The sequence below is a fragment of the Sarcophilus harrisii genome, chromosome 2, assembly GCF_902635505.1.
Source record: "Sarcophilus harrisii chromosome 2, mSarHar1.11, whole genome shotgun sequence".
NCBI classification, from domain to species: domain Eukaryota; kingdom Metazoa; phylum Chordata; class Mammalia; order Dasyuromorphia; family Dasyuridae; genus Sarcophilus; species Sarcophilus harrisii.
Window position 1 is genome coordinate 660,272,584 of NC_045427.1, and position 20,215 is coordinate 660,292,798.

The following is a 20,215-nucleotide window of genomic DNA, read 5'->3' on the forward strand; positions in this document are numbered from 1 at the left end:
GTCCGGTTCCTCCAGCCTCTGCAGGCCACAAATAGCGCTGGTTGTCCCGCTCTGCCCTGTCCTGGGAGCCCCAGCCCGGCTGACGAGGTCCTGGGCCAACTGGCCTCCCCGCCTCCAGGAGGACAAGCGCTCGCCTCACTTGAAACGCAGCCCGAGAGCGGTCACCGGGTTACTCTGTTCCCTTCTTTTAGATAAAGCAGATGGAGACAGAGGAGGCGCGGCTCAGGCACGACGTCCAGGACGTGAAAGATCAAAACGAGCTCTTGGAGTTCCGGATCTTAGAGCTGGAGGTGAGCACCCGGGCCACAGGCGTTGGGCTCCCACGGCACCCACTGAAGGCCAAGGCTTCGTGGAGACCAAGGGGGGAAGGGACAGGGCTCTTCAGAGACCCATTAGGGGAGTCCTGTGGCCGGCCCAGAGCGGCAGGGCTGGCGATGAGCCGCAGTCCACCCTTAGTGGTCCTACTCTCATGCTCAGTCCTTCTGAAACCGCCGGCGGACAGGACCAGTGTGTGAGGGCAGATGGCAAAGGAGGGATAAAGGGCATCCGCTGCCCCGGCCTCTGTTTCTACTGCCCCCGGCCTCTCTTTGTTTCCACTGCCCCTGGCCTCTGTTTCCGCTGCCCCAGTCTCTGTTTCCACCACCCTGGCCTCTGTTTCCACTGCCCCCAAAGACTTTGCTTTGCCCCCCACAACACTGGGACATGCTGCCCGGGGGCAGGGGGTTCTTTGCCTGGGAGAACATCTGCCTGAGAACAGCCGGGGCTCCCCATTGTTCCTGTACCAGGAGATTTCTGGGGGAGGGGCTGCCGAATGATGTGGAGCTGTGTGGCAGAAGCAGAATCCCCCTCCCCGTGCCCCCTCCCCGTCTTTCACGCTCCGTGATCTTTCCATCACATCAGCCAAACTGGCCCCTGTCCATGGTTAAGGCAGAGGCAGAGATGCCCAGGACCCAACGCTTGTTTCGTTTTTAACTCTAGGAGCGGGAGAGGAAATCCCCGGCCATCACCTTTCACCACACACCTTTTGTGGATGGGAAAAGCCCTCTCCAAGTTTACTGTGAGGCCGAAGGAGTCACGGTCAGTACGGCCCCTCCCCTGGGCGGCCCTCCTGGAGCCCCCGCTCCTCCCGCTCACTGTGTCCGCTTTTCCTCTGCTGACCAGGACATCCTTGTGGCGGAGCTGATGAAGAAGCTGGACATTTTGGGGGATAACGCCGTAAGTGTATGTTCCTTTACTAACTTTGCATGCTTTGGCCTCCCGGGAGCCTGCCTTCCTTCCTTCCTTTTCCTTTCTTCCTTTTCCTTCCTTCCTTCTTTCCTTCCTTCCTTCCTTCCTTCCTTCCTTTTCCTTCCTTCCCTTTCCTTCCTTCCCTTTCCTTCCTTCCTTCCTTTTCCTTCCTTTTCCTTCCTTTTCCTTCCTTCCTTCCTTCCTTTTCTTTCTTTCTTTTTCCTTCCTTCCTTTTCCTTCCTTTTCCTTCCTTTTCCTTCCTTCCCTTTCCTTCCTTCCTTCCTTCCTTCCTTCCTTCCTTCCATCCATCCCTCTATCCCTTCAAACCCCCAGGGAGTTGGGGCGTGGTTTCCACGCCAACTCTGGGGCTTTCCCACAGGACCCCCCTTGAATTAGGTAAAATGAGAGAATGGCCTCTTGGGGCCCTCGCAGCTTTCAGTCTAGATTCAGACTCATTGAGGAAGAAACACCCGCCTTCAGAATCCGGCTCGCCATTTTATTTGGCGTTTCCATCTTGGTTCTAGAGGAAATGTCCCCACACTTTTTCTGCGCATGTTCTGTGCAATGGGCCAACTCATCTGAACCCGGCCCGTTGTCCAAGGCATTGGAGGCAAAAAGGATGAACACTGAGCTTTTTTATAGCACTTTGAATGCATTTGATTTCCCTCCAATTATTTTTGTCTAATTGAGTCTCTGTTTGTTTTTAGATTCTGGATTTCCATGGGTGCTTTAGCTCCCCCCTCCCAGGCCCTTTGCTTCTCAAGGGGCTCTGCACCTGGCAGCAGAAACTCCGCCGTCCAACTCTCAATTACTCCTGGTAACGGAGCAGGGGGCGGAGACAAAGAGCTCGGGCTACCAAAATGCCCAGGACCCCACTCCCCTCTCCGGGTCTCCTCTGGCACACAGGAACTCGGCCTTCTTCTTAACCAGACCTGTCCTGGGGCAGGTACCAGGTAGCCTCTGGCTGGACCCGAATTTCTTTCCTGCCTGCTCCTGTCCGGTCCGTAACAGGGAGGTCAAGAGCAGGACCCAAACATGGGCCACGTGATGGAGGAAGAGAAATGAGGACCTTGAACGGCCTTCCCTGAGAAACCACCCCTGGAGTAATTGAGAGCTGGCTGCACTGCCCGTTCCCTAAGTGCCAAACAGAGCCCACGGAGCATGGCCCTGCCCTCGAGGACCTCCCACTACGGAGGCCTCGGGGGAAGAGCCACGCTGACAGTCTGAGCCCATCACTAAGGCAGGGGGGAGCCGGGTGTGGCAGAGGGTGGGGTGGCCAGACAGAGCCTCAGAGATGCCGTGGGGTTTTCGGAACCCTAGCTCGGGCCCCTGGGGCTGACAAAACCAAGTTAAACACTTCTCGGGGGGAGTCAGGACATTGCAGAAGCTGGCTGCGAGTGAAAGGGGGAAGGCGGCAAGCAGGGAGGTTTGGAGCAAATTGTGCTAAATCAGCTGGTCTCCCTCCTCCCCGCAGCCTCCCTCCTCCCTGTGGCCTCCCTTCTCCCCACGGCCTCCCGACCAACATGAGCCAGGGTGACAGGCAGTCCCTTAACAGAGCAGAATGGGATTGTTGGCTTGGCCCCGGGGTCCGGCTCCTGCTTGCTGGTGTCTCAGGATCAGAACTAGGTTAGATCTGGAAGAGATTGTCAGGTCCAGGGCCCTTGCCTACACCTGAGTGACTGAAGCACAGCGGGAGGAAGTACGGATCCGAGGCCCACAAGGGCTGGGACTGCCCCCTGAGCTGGTGGGCTCCTACTTCCTCCAGCTGTGTGTCCCATGGCTGCCTTACCAACATTCCCTAAGCACACAAAGCATAAGACGTGTGAGACGGGGGCTTCTGTTCCCCCCAGGGCAGAAAGCCGATGCTCCGACTGTCCCAGATAACCACACTCTGGTCTCAAAGGGTCCCCCTGGTGATGCAGCGGATGACCAGGGGGAGCCGGTGTCCAGGTTGGATCCTCTGGATGGACTTCCATCCGCCGCTTCCACTTTCTGAGCTCTATTTAGAGACATAAACTCTTCGAGAGCCAAAGTCTGGTGGATAAACCCTGAAGGGAAGCTCCCCCCTCTGGGCAGGCGCCATCACAGGACATGGTGACTTCCTGAATTGATTCTGAGCTTGTCATATCCCAGGCTCTTGGGTCTCTCTCTAACTCGTGGGACATGAGCGGAGCCGTGCTGAGACTGACCATGGGGAACGGGCTCCCAAACCTGAATCTGATGGCTCACGTTACGGGCACTGGTGGCTGCAAATCTGCCGGTCCTGGCGGGTCCTGGGGCTAAATTAGCCCTAGGGGTTTAGGGGGGATGATCTCTGCCCACTTGGGGTGGCCAAGTGGGATTGTGGCCCCCGGGCCAGACTGAGGAGGGAGAGGATGCAGGGGTGCAGGAGAGCAGAGCATCCTCCAGACTGCTCGGGTAGATCGGCCTTTGTCTGGTTCTCCAATGGCCAAGGCAGCAGGTGAGGGGCTGCTTGCTGAGGCTGGTCCCCAAGGGGAAGGAGGTGGCTACGGCAGCGTGGGATGGGCTGGGTGCCTGGGGAGGAGTTAACGTGGTTCAGGTCACCGGCTGGGAGGCTTTCGGACCACAGACTCTAGTCATTTCTAGTCACTCCTTCATCCATCATTCACCCATTTATTCAGGGAGCATGTGCCGGGAGCCTACTGGGGCGGGAGCTGAGGAAGGCGCAGCAGAAGTGAGCCACCGGGTCTCTGCCCTTAAGGAACTTGCAGATCACGGGTGGGAGATGGGGGGGGGGAGATAAGACACAGAGAAATAAGTGAGAAAAATGTGGTAGCACCTGTTAAGAGAGCTTCCAATGGGAAGGAGGGGGGACCTGAAACCAGAGTGCTCTGATTGTCTTGTCCGGGTCCAGGCCCCTTTCTGTCCTTTCTTAGTCCCCGCTTCCACCGTGAGGATGAGGGTCACTCTGTGACACCCCCACACACACACTTATTTAAGTTATAATTATCTGTGCAGGCCCCTGATCTTCCCCTTACTGGTCAGCAAGTTCTTTGAGACCAGGGACCAGACGTGCCTCCTGTCTGTGTCTCCCCCCTCTCCTGGCATACAGCAGGCACTTATTACTTGATCGCTGAGTGAGGGTCGGCTGTTTGGTTGGCAGGGCAGTTGGTTGGAATCATTATCACTGGATGAATGAATGGACAGACCGGATTCTATTTTAAACTCTCCCAGCCGACTACCTGAACCGTGTTAATTAATGTCCAAAGGCCACCAATTGACCCCTGTGTCGTAGCCCCTTCTTCTTCCCCGATGGCAAAGACCAGATTCTGTCTCTTTCCTGCTGCCCCTGCCCATTTGGGCGCCAGAGAAGAGCATCCCCCTGTAGCAGCCGCCTTGGAGGCCTTTCTCCCAGCATCACCAACGAGCTCTTCCTTCCCAAATCCGGCCGCGCCCTCTTGGCCACCAGTCTTCTTGACCTCCCAGCAGCCTTTGCTTCTGCCAGTGGCTTCCTCAATCTTCCAGAGGCTTCTGGGCCACTTTTCCCCCCAGATTCTACTCTTACCCTCCTGACTGTCCCTTTTTCCATGTCATCATCCATCTCCTGGTCCCTGACCCTCAGTGCTCTCCAAGCCTGTTTCCCTCTTGGTTACTTCATGAATTCATGAGGGCTTCACTCAACACAAATGGTGCCTAATTCAGGGTGTGCAGACGTAGTCTTTCTCCTCCCCACCTCACTCGAAGGCAGGGCCTGGTGCTCACCTCCGCCACTTACCATCTGTGTGAACTCGGGCGAGACATTTAACTTCCCTTGCCCTCAGTTTCTCCGTCTGTAATGTAATAGACTGGTCCACACTTGAACATCCCATTAGAACTTCAAGCTCCACCTGTCTAAAATGAAAACCCTTTTTCTTCCCCCAATCCCACTCCTTCCGATTGCTCTGGAGGACATCTTTATTCTTCCAGTTGCTCAGGTTCTCCCCTCGGTCATTCCTTCTTTCTCCCTCACTCCCCACATCCCCTCAGCCTCCAACTCTTGTCAGTTCTACTTCTGCAACATCCCTCTCTTTTGTTCAGGACCTCGTGACCTCTCTCCTGGACTACAGAATCCTCATTGGTACCATCTTTGCCACTCTCTCCTTGCTCCCCAACAACCTTCCCCACCTGAAAAAGGAACGTTCCTGAAGCCCAAGTCTTATGTCACTCCCCTGCTCAAAAACCATCAGTGGCTCCCTGTTGCCTCTAGAAAAAAAACAAGACAGAGTTTAGTTTGCAATTTTTCTTCATGTGTTTCCAGATTTATTTCCTCTGCTTCCCATTCCATAATCTACATTCAGCCAATGGGACAAGAAGTTATTTCCTGAACTTCCCATCTTACCATTCGCATCTGACCCGGGGCAAGACTCAGCCCCCACAAATGGCCTGGGATGTGCTCCCTCCTTGGCCACGTTTCTCAGAATCCTTGACTTCATTGAAAGCTGAGTTCAGGCCCCACTGGACCTTCTCTGGGAAACCTCCCACGACCTGGGATCCTTCTGGTCATCGGTGCTCCCTCCCTCCTCAAATTATCTCTGCCCATTGATTGCACCTCCTCATCCCTCTCCCACCAGGGGGACGGCAGCTCTTAGAATCCAGTGGCCAGTCTGCATTTTTATCTTTCTCAGGAACTAGGAAAGTGCTTCTCCCCTTAGCAGCAGCAGCAACAACAAACTAGCAACAAACTGAACCGACGTGGGCAGTGTGGTGCGCTCTCGGTGTGGACAGTCCCTCTCCCAATGCACATTGGCAACTTACCCAGCTGCGAATGGGAAGTCCCAGAGAGTTGGGGTGGGGGTGGTCTTTCTTGTGTCCCTTTCCTCTCAACAGTATCCCCCTCCCTAAAGCCTGCAAAGTGTTCTCTGCCTGAGAGGGAGGAGCCCCTTTGTGCACAGGGGCCACAGGAGTCTGAGTACTTCTGTGCCCTGCTGTAATTATGAGGGGAACACTGACCAAGGAAGAGATCTGACCAATCAGACGTCAGAGGCCGGCACCCAAAAGCTATGGCCGTGGGTGGTCTTGAGTGAGGGCTGGCAAGCCTGGGGGGATTTCCCAAGCGCTGCCAGTGTGTGGCCCAGGCTCGGAGCCTTTGTTGGATGCTCACGTCCCCGGTGTGTCCACATTAAGATGTTAATGCCATTGTCAGAACATGAATGCGTGTCTGGGAGTCTGGAATAAAGGCCTCCATCCCTCCCGCCGGGGCATAAATAAAACATATTGACTGGAGATTCTAAGAAATGCCCGACGCTCCGACCATTTTCCAGGCCTGAATATTCCACTGCTCATTCCTGGTTCCCAGGCACTATTTTAATAATTCATGGAGTATATTTCACCACGTCCACAACACAAAAGTATGTTCAGAGACGTGGGTTTGGGCAGAATATTCATCCCTCCGGCCTTTGCATCTCTGCACAATCTGTAAGTGACTCCAGGTGTCAAATGGTGTCCCGGGGGGCCAGGATTTCTCCTTTCCGGCAGCTAACATGAGATTGCATCATTAATAAGCCAGAAGAATTGTGAGCCAGAGAGGGGTGAATGGGGGAAAATCAGATGCTATGTCTACAGCTGAAAAGCAAATATGTCTTAGAAATTTGAGAAAAGTGACCATGTCTAGAAACAAAGGAAAATAAGGAGATGATCCTTTGCTAGCAAGAAAACCGGGCTCTGCGGGCTTGCTAAATGCTTCTCCAGACTGTGTGGTGTTGGGGACCGTGGAGCACTTAGGACTCATTGGTTCTCTCTTTTGCTTCTGCCTATAGAACCTGACCAATGAGGAGCAAGTCATTGTCATCCAAGCAAGGACAGTGCTGACGCTGGCTGAGAAGGTAACAGACACTTTGATGCTTTTCTTTTCTTCTTTTTTTTAAATAAAGCTTTTTATTTTCAAAACACAAGCATAGATACTTCCCAACATTCATCCTTGCAAAATCTTGTTTTATCATTTTTTTTCTCCCTCCCTTCCCACTACTCCTTCTCTTAGATGGGAAGTAATCCAATATGTTCAACATGTGCAATGCTTCCCTACCTATTTATATAATTATCATGTTGCACAATAAAAAGCAGATCAAAAAGGGAGAGAAAGAGAAACAAAAAGCAAGCCAACAACAACAGAAAGAGTGAAAATCCCATTTTCAGACCCCCAGTCTCATCCTGAGTCCGTTGGAACTGTCGCCCCTTTTCTCGTACACAGTTAAGGAGCCATGGTTGTGCAGGTGACAAAGGTGTGGTTATTCTGAATTAGGGGAAGGGGAGCATACATGGAAACCCACTAACGATGCCCCGGCACAGAAAAGGGTGCGAGATGACGCTTGTTTCTGGACAAACAATATCCATGATAAAATTTGTCCATGTAAGATTCACTTGAGACTTTGGGACGCAAGGTGCCCAAATGTCCACATCTGCTGAGCTCGAGTTTTGGAGAAGATGAGCAATGAATGCAGCCTTGAAGAGTGTTGTAAAATTTGGGCCAATAGAAAGGCAGCTTCAACTGTTCATTGGGAACGTACCCGGGCCACAGTCCTGCGGCCCTCTCCTCGTGGACCTCACAGCTTCTTGCCTCCTGCTGACCCCTCACACTTAGCTCCTGCCCCCTCATCTCCCGTGGTCCAAGCATGGCCTGCCCAGTGCTTGTGCCTGCTAGGGACGGGGGAGTCGAGCACTCTGGGAGAGTTTGGGTTAGAAAGATGCCCCAAAGCAGTCACTCTTCCCATATTCTCTTTGGGAAGCTTGGGGCCAAGAGATGCTCCCTTCCCCTCAACAACAACACCCCCCCCATGTAACCTTTTTCTTTTGTCCAGAGGAGAAAAACTAGAGCTTGGTTGGGAAGTGGTAGGGGGGAAGGTTCCCAGCCCTAACAGCCTCTTCAGTGCCCTCAGCCTGATGACCCAGAGGTGCCTTGGAAGAGCCTCAGAGCTGAGTGACACGTAGCATCCCCTCTCTACTGCCTGGGTGAGTGAGCGGCAGGCAGACCCTCTTCCCCCGGGACTGGGCTCAGGACTAGAGCTGGGAGAGCCAACCCTTCCCGCATCAGGGATCGCTGCGAGGGGCTCCCTGTGAAGGGTCTGGGGAGCCCCTGAGAGCTCTCACTCCTCGCTTCCTTCCCCGCTCAGCCCTTTTTGGCTGTCTCCTGATGCCTTCGGGTGTCCTCTCTGGCCGCATTTTTCATGACCTTTGACTCTGTCGTCTTTCTCGTCCAGTGGCTCCAACAGATAGAAGTGACCGAGTCTGCCCTGCAGCAAAAGATGGTGGATCTGGAGAATGAGAAGGTAGGCGCAACCCTGACACAAAGTTGCATTCCAGGCCGGGCACCTGGGCAGCCGGGCAGCCGGGCACCTGGACGCCCGGGCACCCCGACCCAGTGCTGACCTTCTCTCTGTCCTCAGGAGCTATTTAGCAAGCAGAAGGGCTACCTGGATGAAGAGCTTGACTACAGGAAGCAAGCTCTGGACCAAGCACACAAGGTAAGAGCCAAGGGCCCCCACTAAAACCCCCAGGGCTTTGAGGGTGACCTGCCATCCAGGGCACCTCCAGCAGCCACCGGCAGGGCTGGCAGTCAAACACAAGGTGAATGTCCCAGAGCTGCAGGGAGAGCTCTGGTGCCCCGTCCTGAGAGCCCCCTCCGCTCTTCCCAGAACACATGTAAGGGATCTGGGGAAGCACATTAGGAGGCTCCCAACAGGCTGAAGAACACTAGGGTTAAATCAGGGCAGGAAGCTGGGCAAGGATGACCAGCAGTGAAAGATGCAGGATGTTGCCCAGTGAGATGTGGAGGAAGAAGCTGGGGCACTGACCCGGGGAGAGAAGATTCAAGGGACTTCTCAATGTTGGTTTTCAAGGGGTTGAAAGGCACATTGAGAAGGCTTTGGTTTGCGCCCGGTGAGGAAGGACTCGGAGAAATAGAGGGAAATGGCAAAGGAAACTGCAAATAGATTTGACATCAGGAAAAACTTTCTGCCAATTGTAGCCTATCCCTCAGTAACAAATTAGAATTCAAGCTGGGCAGCTTTTATCACGTCTAGGGTAGAAGGGCAGGTATTCCCGGTCGAGTGTGCGTTAGACTAAGTAGCTACGGGGATCCCTCTGAGCTCAGCTTTTGCACCATTTCTTAGCTTATTAACATTATAAATATTCTTCCTAGGGGCAGCTAGGTGGTGTAGTGGATAGAGCACCAACCCTGAAGTTAGGAGGACCCGAGTTCAAATCTGGCCTCAGACACGTAATACTTCTTAGCTGTGTGACCCTGGGCAAGTCACTTAACCCCTATTGCCTCAGAAATATATATAGTTCTCCTAAATGGTAGCATCTACAATGGAACAAACTGATACTTCAGGTGTGATATGCTCAGTTCAAGTCCAGCAGGACCTTCACCCAAATGCTTTAGACACTGGACTCTTTGGAGGAAGCCAAAACCCACAAAATCATTTTCTAGGCTGTCCTATCATTAACTCTTGTTGGCCTTGCAACCCACCAGAATCTCCATATATTTTCCAGATTGACTCTTATTTCAATATTTCCCCCATCTTGTACTCATAGAGTTGGCTTTTACAACACCAATATAAGATTTTATATTTAACATTGATGGATCTTATCTTTTTAGATTTGATCCCATGTTCTAGTCTGTTGGGTTCTTTTTGGGTCCCGATTCTGTCATCTAATACGTTAGCTTTAGGACATCTGGAATTTTGAGAAGAAAGATATTTTATCAGTTAAAATGGCCAATAACAGACATCCCCAGATCCCTGGAGAACTAAAACAAAGGCCTCTTCCCCATTATTCAGATTAGAGCTTTTAACGGCTTCCTGGCAATTCCAACACATCCCAGGGCACTAAACAGTTACACACTCACATTTCTCCCTTTTTCTGCAAGAACGGTATGACATAATGTCAAATGCATTACTGAAATCAGGATAAATTATATTTATAGCTCTTCCCTGATCTTCCAGTCTAGTAATCCTGTCAAGAAAAGGAAATGAGGTTAGGTTGCCGTGACCTGTATTTGATGTGGCACTGATGATTTTTGGTGATCGCTACTTCCCTTTTGAGATGCCTACAAATCTCACTAACGTTGTTTTTTATTTTATTTTCTGAGAATAGAAGTTAAACTGACCAGTCTATAGTTTGTAGAAACTACTTCTCTCTCATGACAATTAGAAAAAAGTCTCATTGTCCAGTATCTTTTTCCATTTAAAGGTATTTATTGTTATCTTTTTTACATTAATTTTATTTTTAAATAATTCTGTGTGATCAAGAGAGTTCACTGGCACAAAGAATAAAAAAGTCAGAGAGAGCAAAAGCAGGTCTAAACAAACAACCAAAACAAATAACTGCCATCATATTAAATATTCCATCCATAATCACTCTCTTCAAGGAAGAAAGAATGGAGTACATTTTTAAATCCCTTCTTCAAACTTAACCGCTATAATTGTCCAACATTCAGATTTGTTTCCTTTTTCATTAGTCTTTACACTTACATTGTTATAGTCATTAAATACAGTTTTCCAAGTTCTATTTCCATCACTCTCAGTTTACATGTCTCCATGCTTCTTCACCAGCTTCAGTCTTTGTTTCTTGTAACACTGTTTTCCACAACCATCCCCAGCTGATGGACTTCTACTTTGTCTGCCTTTCTTCTCTACTTGGAAAAGTGCTACTAGAAGTACTTTTGGATACGTGGGACCTTCCCTTCTGTCTTAATATTTTAGGGTATATGTAGTGATGGGAATCTCCAAAGGGTGTGGATATTCTATTTCTAATCATTTTTGTAGCATAAATCCAAATTGCTTTCTAGTATGGTTGGACCAGTTCATAGCTTCACAAACAGTGACTGTCTTTTCATAATATTGACTAGTCCCATATTTTCTCGTCTTTGCCAATTTCCTGGGTAAAAAGAGAGACCTTAATTTTTAAAAAAAAATTTATATTCCTTTAATATAATTCCTTTAATTATCATTATTGACCTGGGACAATCTTTCATGTGGTTGTTTTTTAATTCACAATCTTTTGTTTTACTTTTCTCCATATCTCTATTTTTTTAATACAAGGTCTGGTACATAGTAGACACTTAAATGTTAGTTGACCCACTGGTTGACCTATTCATAGGGAGAAAGACAGCAATGGAACCATCGCTTCTGCCCATTCTTTTAGTCCTCTAAGAAGTAACTTAATCACTTGAATTCATGAAAGTCACAAGACATTATGTGATTGTGTTTTTACTTAACATGAATCTGCATCACATCCTATTCATTCTATTCTTCCTAGTCCAAAGATTATTCTCCTGGGAGGACAAATAGAAGCAAAACACCCACTAAAGAGTTCAGATATTTCACCATTGTTGACATGACGTCTCCCTTTTCTAACTCTTCCTCTAACATCACAGCATTAATCCATTTGGGAACTTTTCCGGGAATTAAGCCGATTCTGTTGGCTTTGAGTTGGCAAACACTGCCATTTTCCTTCTGAAAGTCAGGTTCACATTTGCTTTTATTTAGTCCTGTGACCTTTGACCACATCCAAGCTCTTCCCAAGATTCCTTGCAAGGGCTCATCCTCCAACCTGTCCTCGGATATCATTTATTTCAGACTTCTCATTGTCCGGTTTGCCTTCATCTGCCTAGATTGAACATAGTCTGGATGGGAAGGGAGGAGCTTCTTCACTAACAATAAGATTTCCAAAGACCTAGGGATGATTAGGTTTGAGGCTCAAGCGGAAGTTCCCAAGATAACTCATATCTCAGTCACGGCCAGAAGGCTGTGGGCTGAAGGACCGAAGATCTCTCCATTTGTTCGGAAAAACATATTTAGGGAATAGAGTCTATTTTCGGAGATTCAGATCTTATGTTTACCCACTTTACATAAGCACAGCTACACCTACTTTCAAATGAGCAGGAACAGTCCATGTTTATGTCTACATATACATGTGTACGATCTATGTATATATTCTATAAACGGGTTAGTGGAAGACCCAAGAGATACACATTTTTGTGCGCGCACACACATACTTATCATGTATGTGTATGTGCGTTGCATTGTAATTGTATATATGCATGTGTGTTTTGCATACAATGTATGAGGGCTTCGTCCTTCATTCTGGAAGAGGACCAGTGACCTCAGGAAAGCGATGTCTTTGCTTGCGAGTGAATTGGATTTCAGGGAGATGGAGCTGTGCAGACTCGTCAGTCTCACTCTCTCCTCCAGAACCAAGATTTAAGTCAGGATGACTGGGGTTGGCCCCTGATGCACTGGGAGACCTTGGCCTTTTTAAGCCAAAGGTTTGCTTGAGGCAACACCCATTTGGGCATTAAAGGCTAGGTAAGATTTGGGGCAAAAGATGGCCTCGTTTGCCTTCACAAAAAAAGATCTCCTCCTTTTCTAAATCTGGGAGAGGAAGACGTCAGAACATCTGTCCAGACGAGAAACAATTGCTATTTACGTGCCACCTGAAGGCTAGAATCCCTCCAGATTAGAAGGCAGGGAGGGCTGAAGTTTTCACTGGGGAAGGGGACATCTACCTGGATTCATTGACTGATGTTATTTTTCAGGCTTACAAAGCAATTTACATCCATTACCCAATTTATTCAGTAACCCTGGCACTGTGCTAGGCACCGAGGATACAAAGATGAAGCCAAAATAGTTGCTGCCCACAAGGAGCTTAGTCTTATGATTGTCTCCTTTGTCCTCCTTGATTGTCCCTTCCCCATGAGGGAAATCTGATGAGGAGCTGTCTCTCAGGACACAGGGCTGACTTTCCCAAAGTCCCATGGATCATTGGGGAGAAAATGCAGGTCTCCAAACTTGGGACCACAGATTTAGAGCTGGAAGAGACCTTGAATCATCCAGTCCAATCCCCTCACTAGACTGATGGGCACTTCACTTTCGAGAGGTAAAAAACCTGTCTGTGGTCAGAGTATCTACAGAACTGGGATGACTCACACCCAAATCTAAATCTCTTTCCATAGCATCCCATCTGCCAGTTATTCTACAGTGTAGGGAATGTGAAGAGGAAAAGAGAGAGGATGCAATCCAAATCCAGGAAGCTTTTAAAAGCCAGACCTAGAATGGGGTTAGTTTAGAGGGCTAAGTCAGGATTTTTTCCCTCCTGCATCAACAGCAGTGTTGTATGATGAAGCGTCTTCTCTTTTAAATATTTTCCGTAACAATGGGCTCGAGTAGAGTATATTCAGAGGGCTGGTTTTGGTCTGGGCAAAACCTAGCTTCCCAGTCCTGCCAATTTTGTGTTTGATAAGTCATGAGAGGCTCCTGTGGACTGAAAATTATCATAATTCATTTTTTAAATGTAGTTAAAGAGTATTTTCCTCCCAGCCCCTGAAATCTGTGGCCCATAGGAAGCTTTCTTAACTGTATACATAGCCAAAGCAGGAGAGCAGTGGGAAAAGGTCCAGATGCCATCCCTAAGATGGGAACAGGCTCCCACATGGGAGGTTGCAATGTCTCCAGGCAAGCTGGAATTTTTAGAAAACCACAAAGTAATTTTCATAATGATTTTGCCCAAGGAAAGAGCAACATTCATTGAAGAAGTTGCTATATTTAAAGGGGGAAGGTGGTTCACGAGTTTGCCTTTCCAACAAAGTTTATGGGAGTTCACATTTTGTTCCGATTGAAAAATTCTCTGGATGTTAATCAAGCATTTTGACCTCTAGAGAAAAACCAAGCAATGATTCCCTGGACTCGTTCTGGTCCCAAGCTAACCCGATCAAAAGCACCATTCTGGGGAAATGAGCCTTCCATGGCCACCTTATATTCATTATCATTAGGATGCTGAAAAAATTATCCATCCATCCATCCACCCATCTGCCCATTCATTCGTTCACTTTATATTTGTCAAGTGCCTCCTATGTGCTAGCCTCTGTGCTAGTCACTAGGGATACAGAGACAAACCCCTGTCCTCAAGGAATTCCATTTTATTGGAAGAAAACAACAAATACTTAGAAAAAAGTGAAGCAAAATAGAGTAAAGTAGTTCCTGGAGTCAGACTGGCTTCCTGTAGGAAGTGGCAATTGAGCAGAGCCTCGGAGGAAGCCATGAGGCACAGATGATGAGAGACCCATTCTAAGCAGAGGCACTGAGTGATCACTGCAAGGACACAAAAATGGGAAATGGAGGGAATTTTTAGGAGAGTCCTGGGCTTGCTTGAAAGCCATTTTGCTCCTTTTCACTTGTCTATACACTTGGGAAGCCAGAGTCCCAGAGCCCTGACCTTGTGTCAGAAGAACTGACTAAATGACCCTTTCACTCTCCATTTCCTCATCTTATAATAAGGACAATGATATCACCTCCCTCCCAAGGTGGTTGTGGGGGTCATAAGGCATCAAAACTGTAAGTACTTTGTAAACTTTAAAGCATTAGATAAAAGCTAGCTAAGAATAATAACAATAACAACAATAATACCCAGTCTCCTTGATGTTGCTGGTGATAGCATCTTGGGGCTGGGAATAATTGACAATTGTTATTATCGATTTAATTAATTTATGACTTAATGATCACTTTAAAGCATATGCCCAAACCACCATGCCCTGATATTTTTATTTCTGCCAGCCTTGGCTCTCATTTGCTTCCTGGGTTAGCAAGGGTGACTCATTTGTTTCCTCTTGCACTGGGAATCCAAGATGAAACCATCCTAGTGAATGGGCTCTCTGGTCTCCAGCATCTAGAGCAGGTTCAGCTCGAGTCAAGGGAAGAGCTAAGTCTGGAGGCCGGATCCGGGTTCAAGTCCCATTTCTGCAGGTTACTCCCTATCTGACCCTGAGCAGGCAGCCCCCTCTCCGGACCTCGTTCTCCTCCTCTGTAAGGAAGAGAGTTGAATTAGACGAGCTCCAGGGCCCCTTCTGGATCTCCAGGGAAGGTGGTATCGGGAGTTCTGTTTTCAACTCCCTGCCTCGAGGGTGTGGAGATGGGATCGGAAGACTCTGGGCAATCTCTGGAGCCTGGATCCACTCTCCTGGGAAGGGGTACTCCTGGCAGTACCAAAGGAAGACCCTTTGCCCCCAGAACTCCCCTCATTTCAGTGGGGGAGGGAGAGGGATGTCCTGAGATCTCCAAGCAAGGAGGCAGCTGCAGGCAAAGTTGTGTCCAAACCTAAAACGTCCTGCCAGCACTGCCAGTGCCCTCTAGTCTGTGGCTCGGGGAAAAGGCTGCTCCTCCACCTTCATTGGCCTCTGGGACCAGAGAATTCCCATTGTCTCTGAGCACTGGGATTTCATTCCTATTAATATATTTATTTTAATGGATCCTTTTGTGCAGTATATTCATCAACAGTTCTCAAGTCTCGAGGCTTTATCCAATAATCTTGTGCAGAATGGAAAGAAATAGCAGTGATGGCAGAAGGGGAGAAAGCTTTTGTGACTGGGAGAGAGCAAACATGGGATCCTTCGTGGGGGGGGGGGTGAGTGGGCAGGGGGACTGTGGAATAAGTGGGTCTCTTGGGATAAAAGGGACAAAGGAAACTGGGAGGATGGGGAAGTCTGACGAGGGGGCCATCCTGCCCCAAAGCCTGCTGGAGCATCTTTTTGCCTCTCCGAGAGGCCCCGTCTTGGCGTTCCGGTCCCCCACTTGGCTTGGCTCTGCATTTTTCAGTCTGCCACCCGTGCCCACCGGGCGCCCGAGAATCCTTGCCACCCCGAGAGGGAACCTGGCAAGGACTTCTCTCCTGCTCTTTATCCTCAGCAAATCCTGGAGCTGGAGGCCATGCTTTATGATGCCCTTCAGCAGGAAGCTGGGGCCAAGATGGCAGAGATCCTGTCGGACGATGAGCGGGAAAAGCTGAAGGTGGCGGTGGAGCAGTGGAAACGCCAGGTCATGAGCGAGCTGCGCGAGCGGGATGCCCAGATCCTGCGGGAACGCATGGAGCTGATTCAGCACGCCCAGCAGGTACCCACCGAGGGCTTCATGAGGCTTTCTCTGGTGCTGGGCAGAGCTTGGGGGACGAGGCCTGGCCCCGCGGGGCCGCCCGTGCCAACCCCACCGAGCTGATGGCCAGCCTCCGGCCTCCGCTCCCTTGGGCGCTCTGCCAGCCTCTGGAAGTGGGTGACGGTCTGCGGGGGCCTCTCCGCTCAGGGCTTGGCACGCGGCCTTGTGAGCAGGCACAGGTCCCCATGTTCCCTTTTTCTTTTGGCTTCACAAGCTTGGTGACTTTTAAGGGATTTTTTCTTGATTTTCCACTTTGCAGAGGATAAAGGAGCTAGAAGAGAGAATCGAAGCCCAGAAAAGACAGATTAAGGAACTGGAGGAAAAGGTAAGAAAGGCCTGATGCCCCTGTGGGGCCGACTCATGAACCGAGCGGGGCCTGGCTGGCAGGAGTCCCGGGGCCAGGAGCCACGTGCCCGCGGGGGAATTAGGTCATTGGCCAGTGGGACAAGTCCTGTGCTCAGGACACAGAGCATTGGCCGGGGCTCAGGAAGTCCGGGCTTCCAGCCCTCCCATGGGACTCTGGGCAAGTGACCTTAGCTCTTGAAGCCCTGAATGAGCTGTGGGAAGGCCCCGATCTCCCTCTTAGAGAGAAGCCCCCTGAAAGCCAGGGGCCCCACCCGTTCCATCCCAGGTACGAGTGTGGAAAGCAATAGGAGAGGCTCGGATGCCCCGGCGGAAGGACACCTTGGCTGGCCGCTGCTGGCCCTGAACTTGAACCCTGAACCGTGTTCTCCATGTCCATGCATACTTTCTCTGCCCCACTTTGCACGACATGGAGCTGACACAAAAACAGCCCAGAGACTCACTCGCTTCCTTGTCTGTGCCCGAAACTCATCACAGGCGACAGCTCCTTGGGGCTTCCACGTGGCGGATTTGCTCTAACTTTTAGAGCCACTTCAACCCCATGAGAAAAGTTAGGTAGGCTATGGACCCATTTTAGAGAGGAGCAAACTGAGGCTCAGAGATAGCTCAGAAACTCAGAAGACTGAGGCCAGAATAACATGGCTGGTAAACGGAAGGGACAAGAGGGATTCGCTTCTCAAGTCGCCGGACCAAAGGCCTAACACAAAGACCTTTCTGGAGCCAGAAAAAACCTGGATTCAGATCCAGTTCAAATGCTTCCTGTCTGTGTAACGTTGGGCCTCGACCTCACCAGGCTCTTGTTTCCTTAGCCTCTGTTACATATGGAAAGCCCAAGAGACAGAGTTTCTGGGCGATTAATAATCTCTTAATCATAGTTAACTAATCGATAGTTTGCTAATGATCAGTGCATTGATGGCCAGTGGTTTTCTGGTAGCTGCCCCTTCAGCTCAAGGTCTTTGCCCCGGGACCCCCTAAGCCAGGAAGGCCCGGATTCCTCGGCCGGGGACTTGTTTGTCTGTGGACAAATGGCCTCCCCAAGCCCCACCCTCCTCACCCCCCTTTGGGGTCACCTGCCTCTTTCTGAGTGGCAGCTCGCCCCATTCCGCCTTGACACGTGGGCTCTTCTTCACCAGACACACTGTAAATTCTCTTTTTTCTCTCTTTTCTTCCGTTTCCCCCTTTCTTTTCAGTTTTTATTTTTGTTTTTATTTTTCTCCTTAGCTTTCATCCTTTGGTCATAGTCCACCCGGGCGCCCAGCCGCAAGGGGTGAGTAGCCTGTTTGAGTCTTTGACCCTCCGCCATCTTGCCCACTTTCTGGGGCTTCATCCGTGTCTCTCTGGATCTTTCAGCTTCCAAAAGAAGACGGACGACCCCTTTCTCTCCTCGGAACGGACAGCGACGGTCGCCAAGGCAAACCCCCGGACGTTAGGACCCTCGCTTCTGACTCTGTCTCCTGATTCTGTCCCCGAAGCCAGAAGAGGATTTATTCTCGGTGACCTCCTCCTGGAGCGGCAGGGAGAGAGAGAGGGTGAATTCCAGCTCGGCGGCTCTTCCTCGGCGCCCGCCCCCGGGTGACCGGCCGCTTTCCACGAGCCAGAACCCCCGGAACAGCCTTCAGCTCGGCTGGAGGGCGATGTCCTCCTCCTGGTCCCTGCCGTGCAGGGAGTTCCCCCCCGCTCCTCTCTTTCTGTCTCTCTCTGCTTCTGTACAGAAGTGCCCACCTCCTGTGCGCTATGTTGCACATCCCTGCTACTTGTTGTAACACAAATCTCGAAGGAAGGACGCTGGAAAGAATGGGACCTCTGGCCGCCAAGGGTGGGGCGGGAAGGGATGCGTGTGTCGGGAAGAGCGAAGGGAGACGAGATCCCTCCATTTTGGAATCCCCAGGAACAGGGGGCCGCCTCCTCTCCTCCTCACGAGAACGGGCGAATGGAACGGGCCACACTCCTGCTTGCCACGTGGCCCGGGGCAGCCGGCAGGGAGAGCAGCCGGGCGAGGAGAGCTGCCGCCAGGTGCTGACCGTCCCCGGGTCGTCTGACGACCCCGGCTTCCAAGATTAGGCCTAACAAGGGGGCTCATACCGGGTCCTTAGATAACAATTACGGTCCATTCAATTTTGACCTGTGTCCCCCAGCCCAACATGCTCCTGTGCCCCCAAGGAAGGCAGAGCAACGCTGAGCCGGGGGCAAAGAGCAGGCTGGGATGGAACCGGCTCCAGGAAATTGGGCAAGTGAGTGGACTCCTGGGGGGTGAGCAGGGAGAGAACACTGACCAATGCAAGGCCCGAGAACGGCAAGGCCCGAGAACACCGACTGATACAGGGCCCGAGAACAGCAAGGCCCGAGAACACCGACTGATACAGGGCCCGAGAACGGCAAGGCCCGAGAACACCGACTGATACAGGGCCCGAGAACAGCAAGGCCCGAGAATTCACACTGACTGATTCAGGGCCCGGGAACGGCAAGGCCCGAGAATTCACACTGACTGATGCAGGGCCCGAGAAGGCCGACCGACGCGAGGCCTGCCTTGGGTGAGCCACCCAAGACAGTGTCTGAGACAGAGACGCAGGAGCCACGAGGAGGCTCCCTCCCCACCCCCCCGGCCGCAGTGCCCGATCCCCAACCGGCCCGGCCAAGGCGGGATGTTCCAGGTCCGGCAGAGAAGGCCCGTCACCTGACACTCAGAGCGCCCTTCCCCAGCCCGTGCTCCGCTACCCAGTCTCCCCATGGATTCCTCCAGGAGGAGCAGGAGAAACACCCTGATCTCCCCAGGAAGTTCGGAGGAACCCTGCCGACGAGCTGAGCGAAGGTAAGGAGGAAAGGGGCTCTGGGCCATTAGAAAGGGCCCAAGGGATTCTGAGGTAACACATAGCATCCTGCAAGGGGAGGGGCTCGCCGAGCCTGGCGAGGAATTTCTACTCCGAGCTCCCGGGGAGGGGAAACTGAGTCTTGCAGAGCTTAAGGACTTGCCGGTGATCCCAAGCAAGCGCCGACCCCAGCCTGAAGCTGTCGAGCCGCCTTCAGGGCCGCTCCCGGCTAAGCCGCGTTCAGGTGCTGGGCCCAGACCCCACTGGCCTCCCGTGAGGTTCTCCCACCCAGACGATGGCCGTGGCGCGGCAGGGAGAAGCGAGCCCCGGGCAGGCTCGTTGGGCACGTCAGGGCTGTTTTAATTATGCTTGATTGGAATAAGGTGAACAAACTGTCAGGTCAGGAGGACCGGAGTTCAAGTCTGGATTCTGACTCTCACCAGCTGTGGGGTCCTGAGCAAGTCACTTCATCCCTGTCCGCCTCAGTTCCTGCATCTGAGAAATGGGAATAATAACTGCCCTTTCAGTGAGATGATACTTGTAGCATGCTTACCCTGGCACACGGCAAGCCTGGCTTCGATGCATGTCTCGTGATGAATTTCTGTTTCTCTGTGGCTGCTTCTGAGCCCGCCTCCCTTTCCCATGGGATCACTCTGGGGAAAACCGTTTGCCCCCTTTGTCCGTGAAGGGCTGTTCCAGCTTTACTGCCAGGGGTTGGGGCGCATGTGTTTTAACGCAAACGGAAGCGCAGGACTGGCCGTCCCTGCAAGACCCGAGAGCTGGAACAGCTCTTTGAGATCATCCAGCCCGCAGCCTCCTACACAGGGAGAAGCAGCCCAAGGAAGAGGGGCAGGGGCTAGGGCAAGACCAGACAGGGTAGGGGCTCAAAGGGAGGAACCC

At 51.3% G+C, this 20,215-nt stretch overlaps 1 protein-coding gene across 13 annotated transcripts in view; it reads left to right on the forward strand.

The window, feature by feature from the left end:
* The window catches only part of JAKMIP3 (Janus kinase and microtubule interacting protein 3), a 164,511-nt gene that overhangs the window by 132,878 nt on the left and 11,418 nt on the right, over positions 1-20,215 (forward strand). For 6 of the 13 annotated variants that reach the window (XM_031957053.1, XM_031957049.1, XM_031957051.1 and 3 more), the window contains 10 exons: positions 192-290; positions 979-1,077; positions 1,162-1,221; positions 6,984-7,049; positions 8,421-8,489; positions 8,607-8,684; positions 15,903-16,106; positions 16,405-16,470; positions 17,730-17,775; positions 17,859-19,317. In XM_031957053.1, coding sequence (XP_031812913.1) covers positions 192-290; positions 979-1,077; positions 1,162-1,221; positions 6,984-7,049; positions 8,421-8,489; positions 8,607-8,684; positions 15,903-16,106; positions 16,405-16,470; positions 17,730-17,775; positions 17,859-17,938 — 867 coding nt within the window. In that variant the 3' untranslated portion in view covers positions 17,939-19,317. Of the gene's footprint in view, positions 1-191; positions 291-978; positions 1,078-1,161; positions 1,222-6,983; positions 7,050-8,420; positions 8,490-8,606; positions 8,685-15,902; positions 16,107-16,404; positions 16,471-17,698; positions 17,776-17,858; positions 19,318-20,215 lie in introns of all 13 variants that reach the window. The other 7 variants (XM_031957058.1, XM_031957060.1, XM_031957063.1 and 4 more) reach the window with 3 other exon arrangements.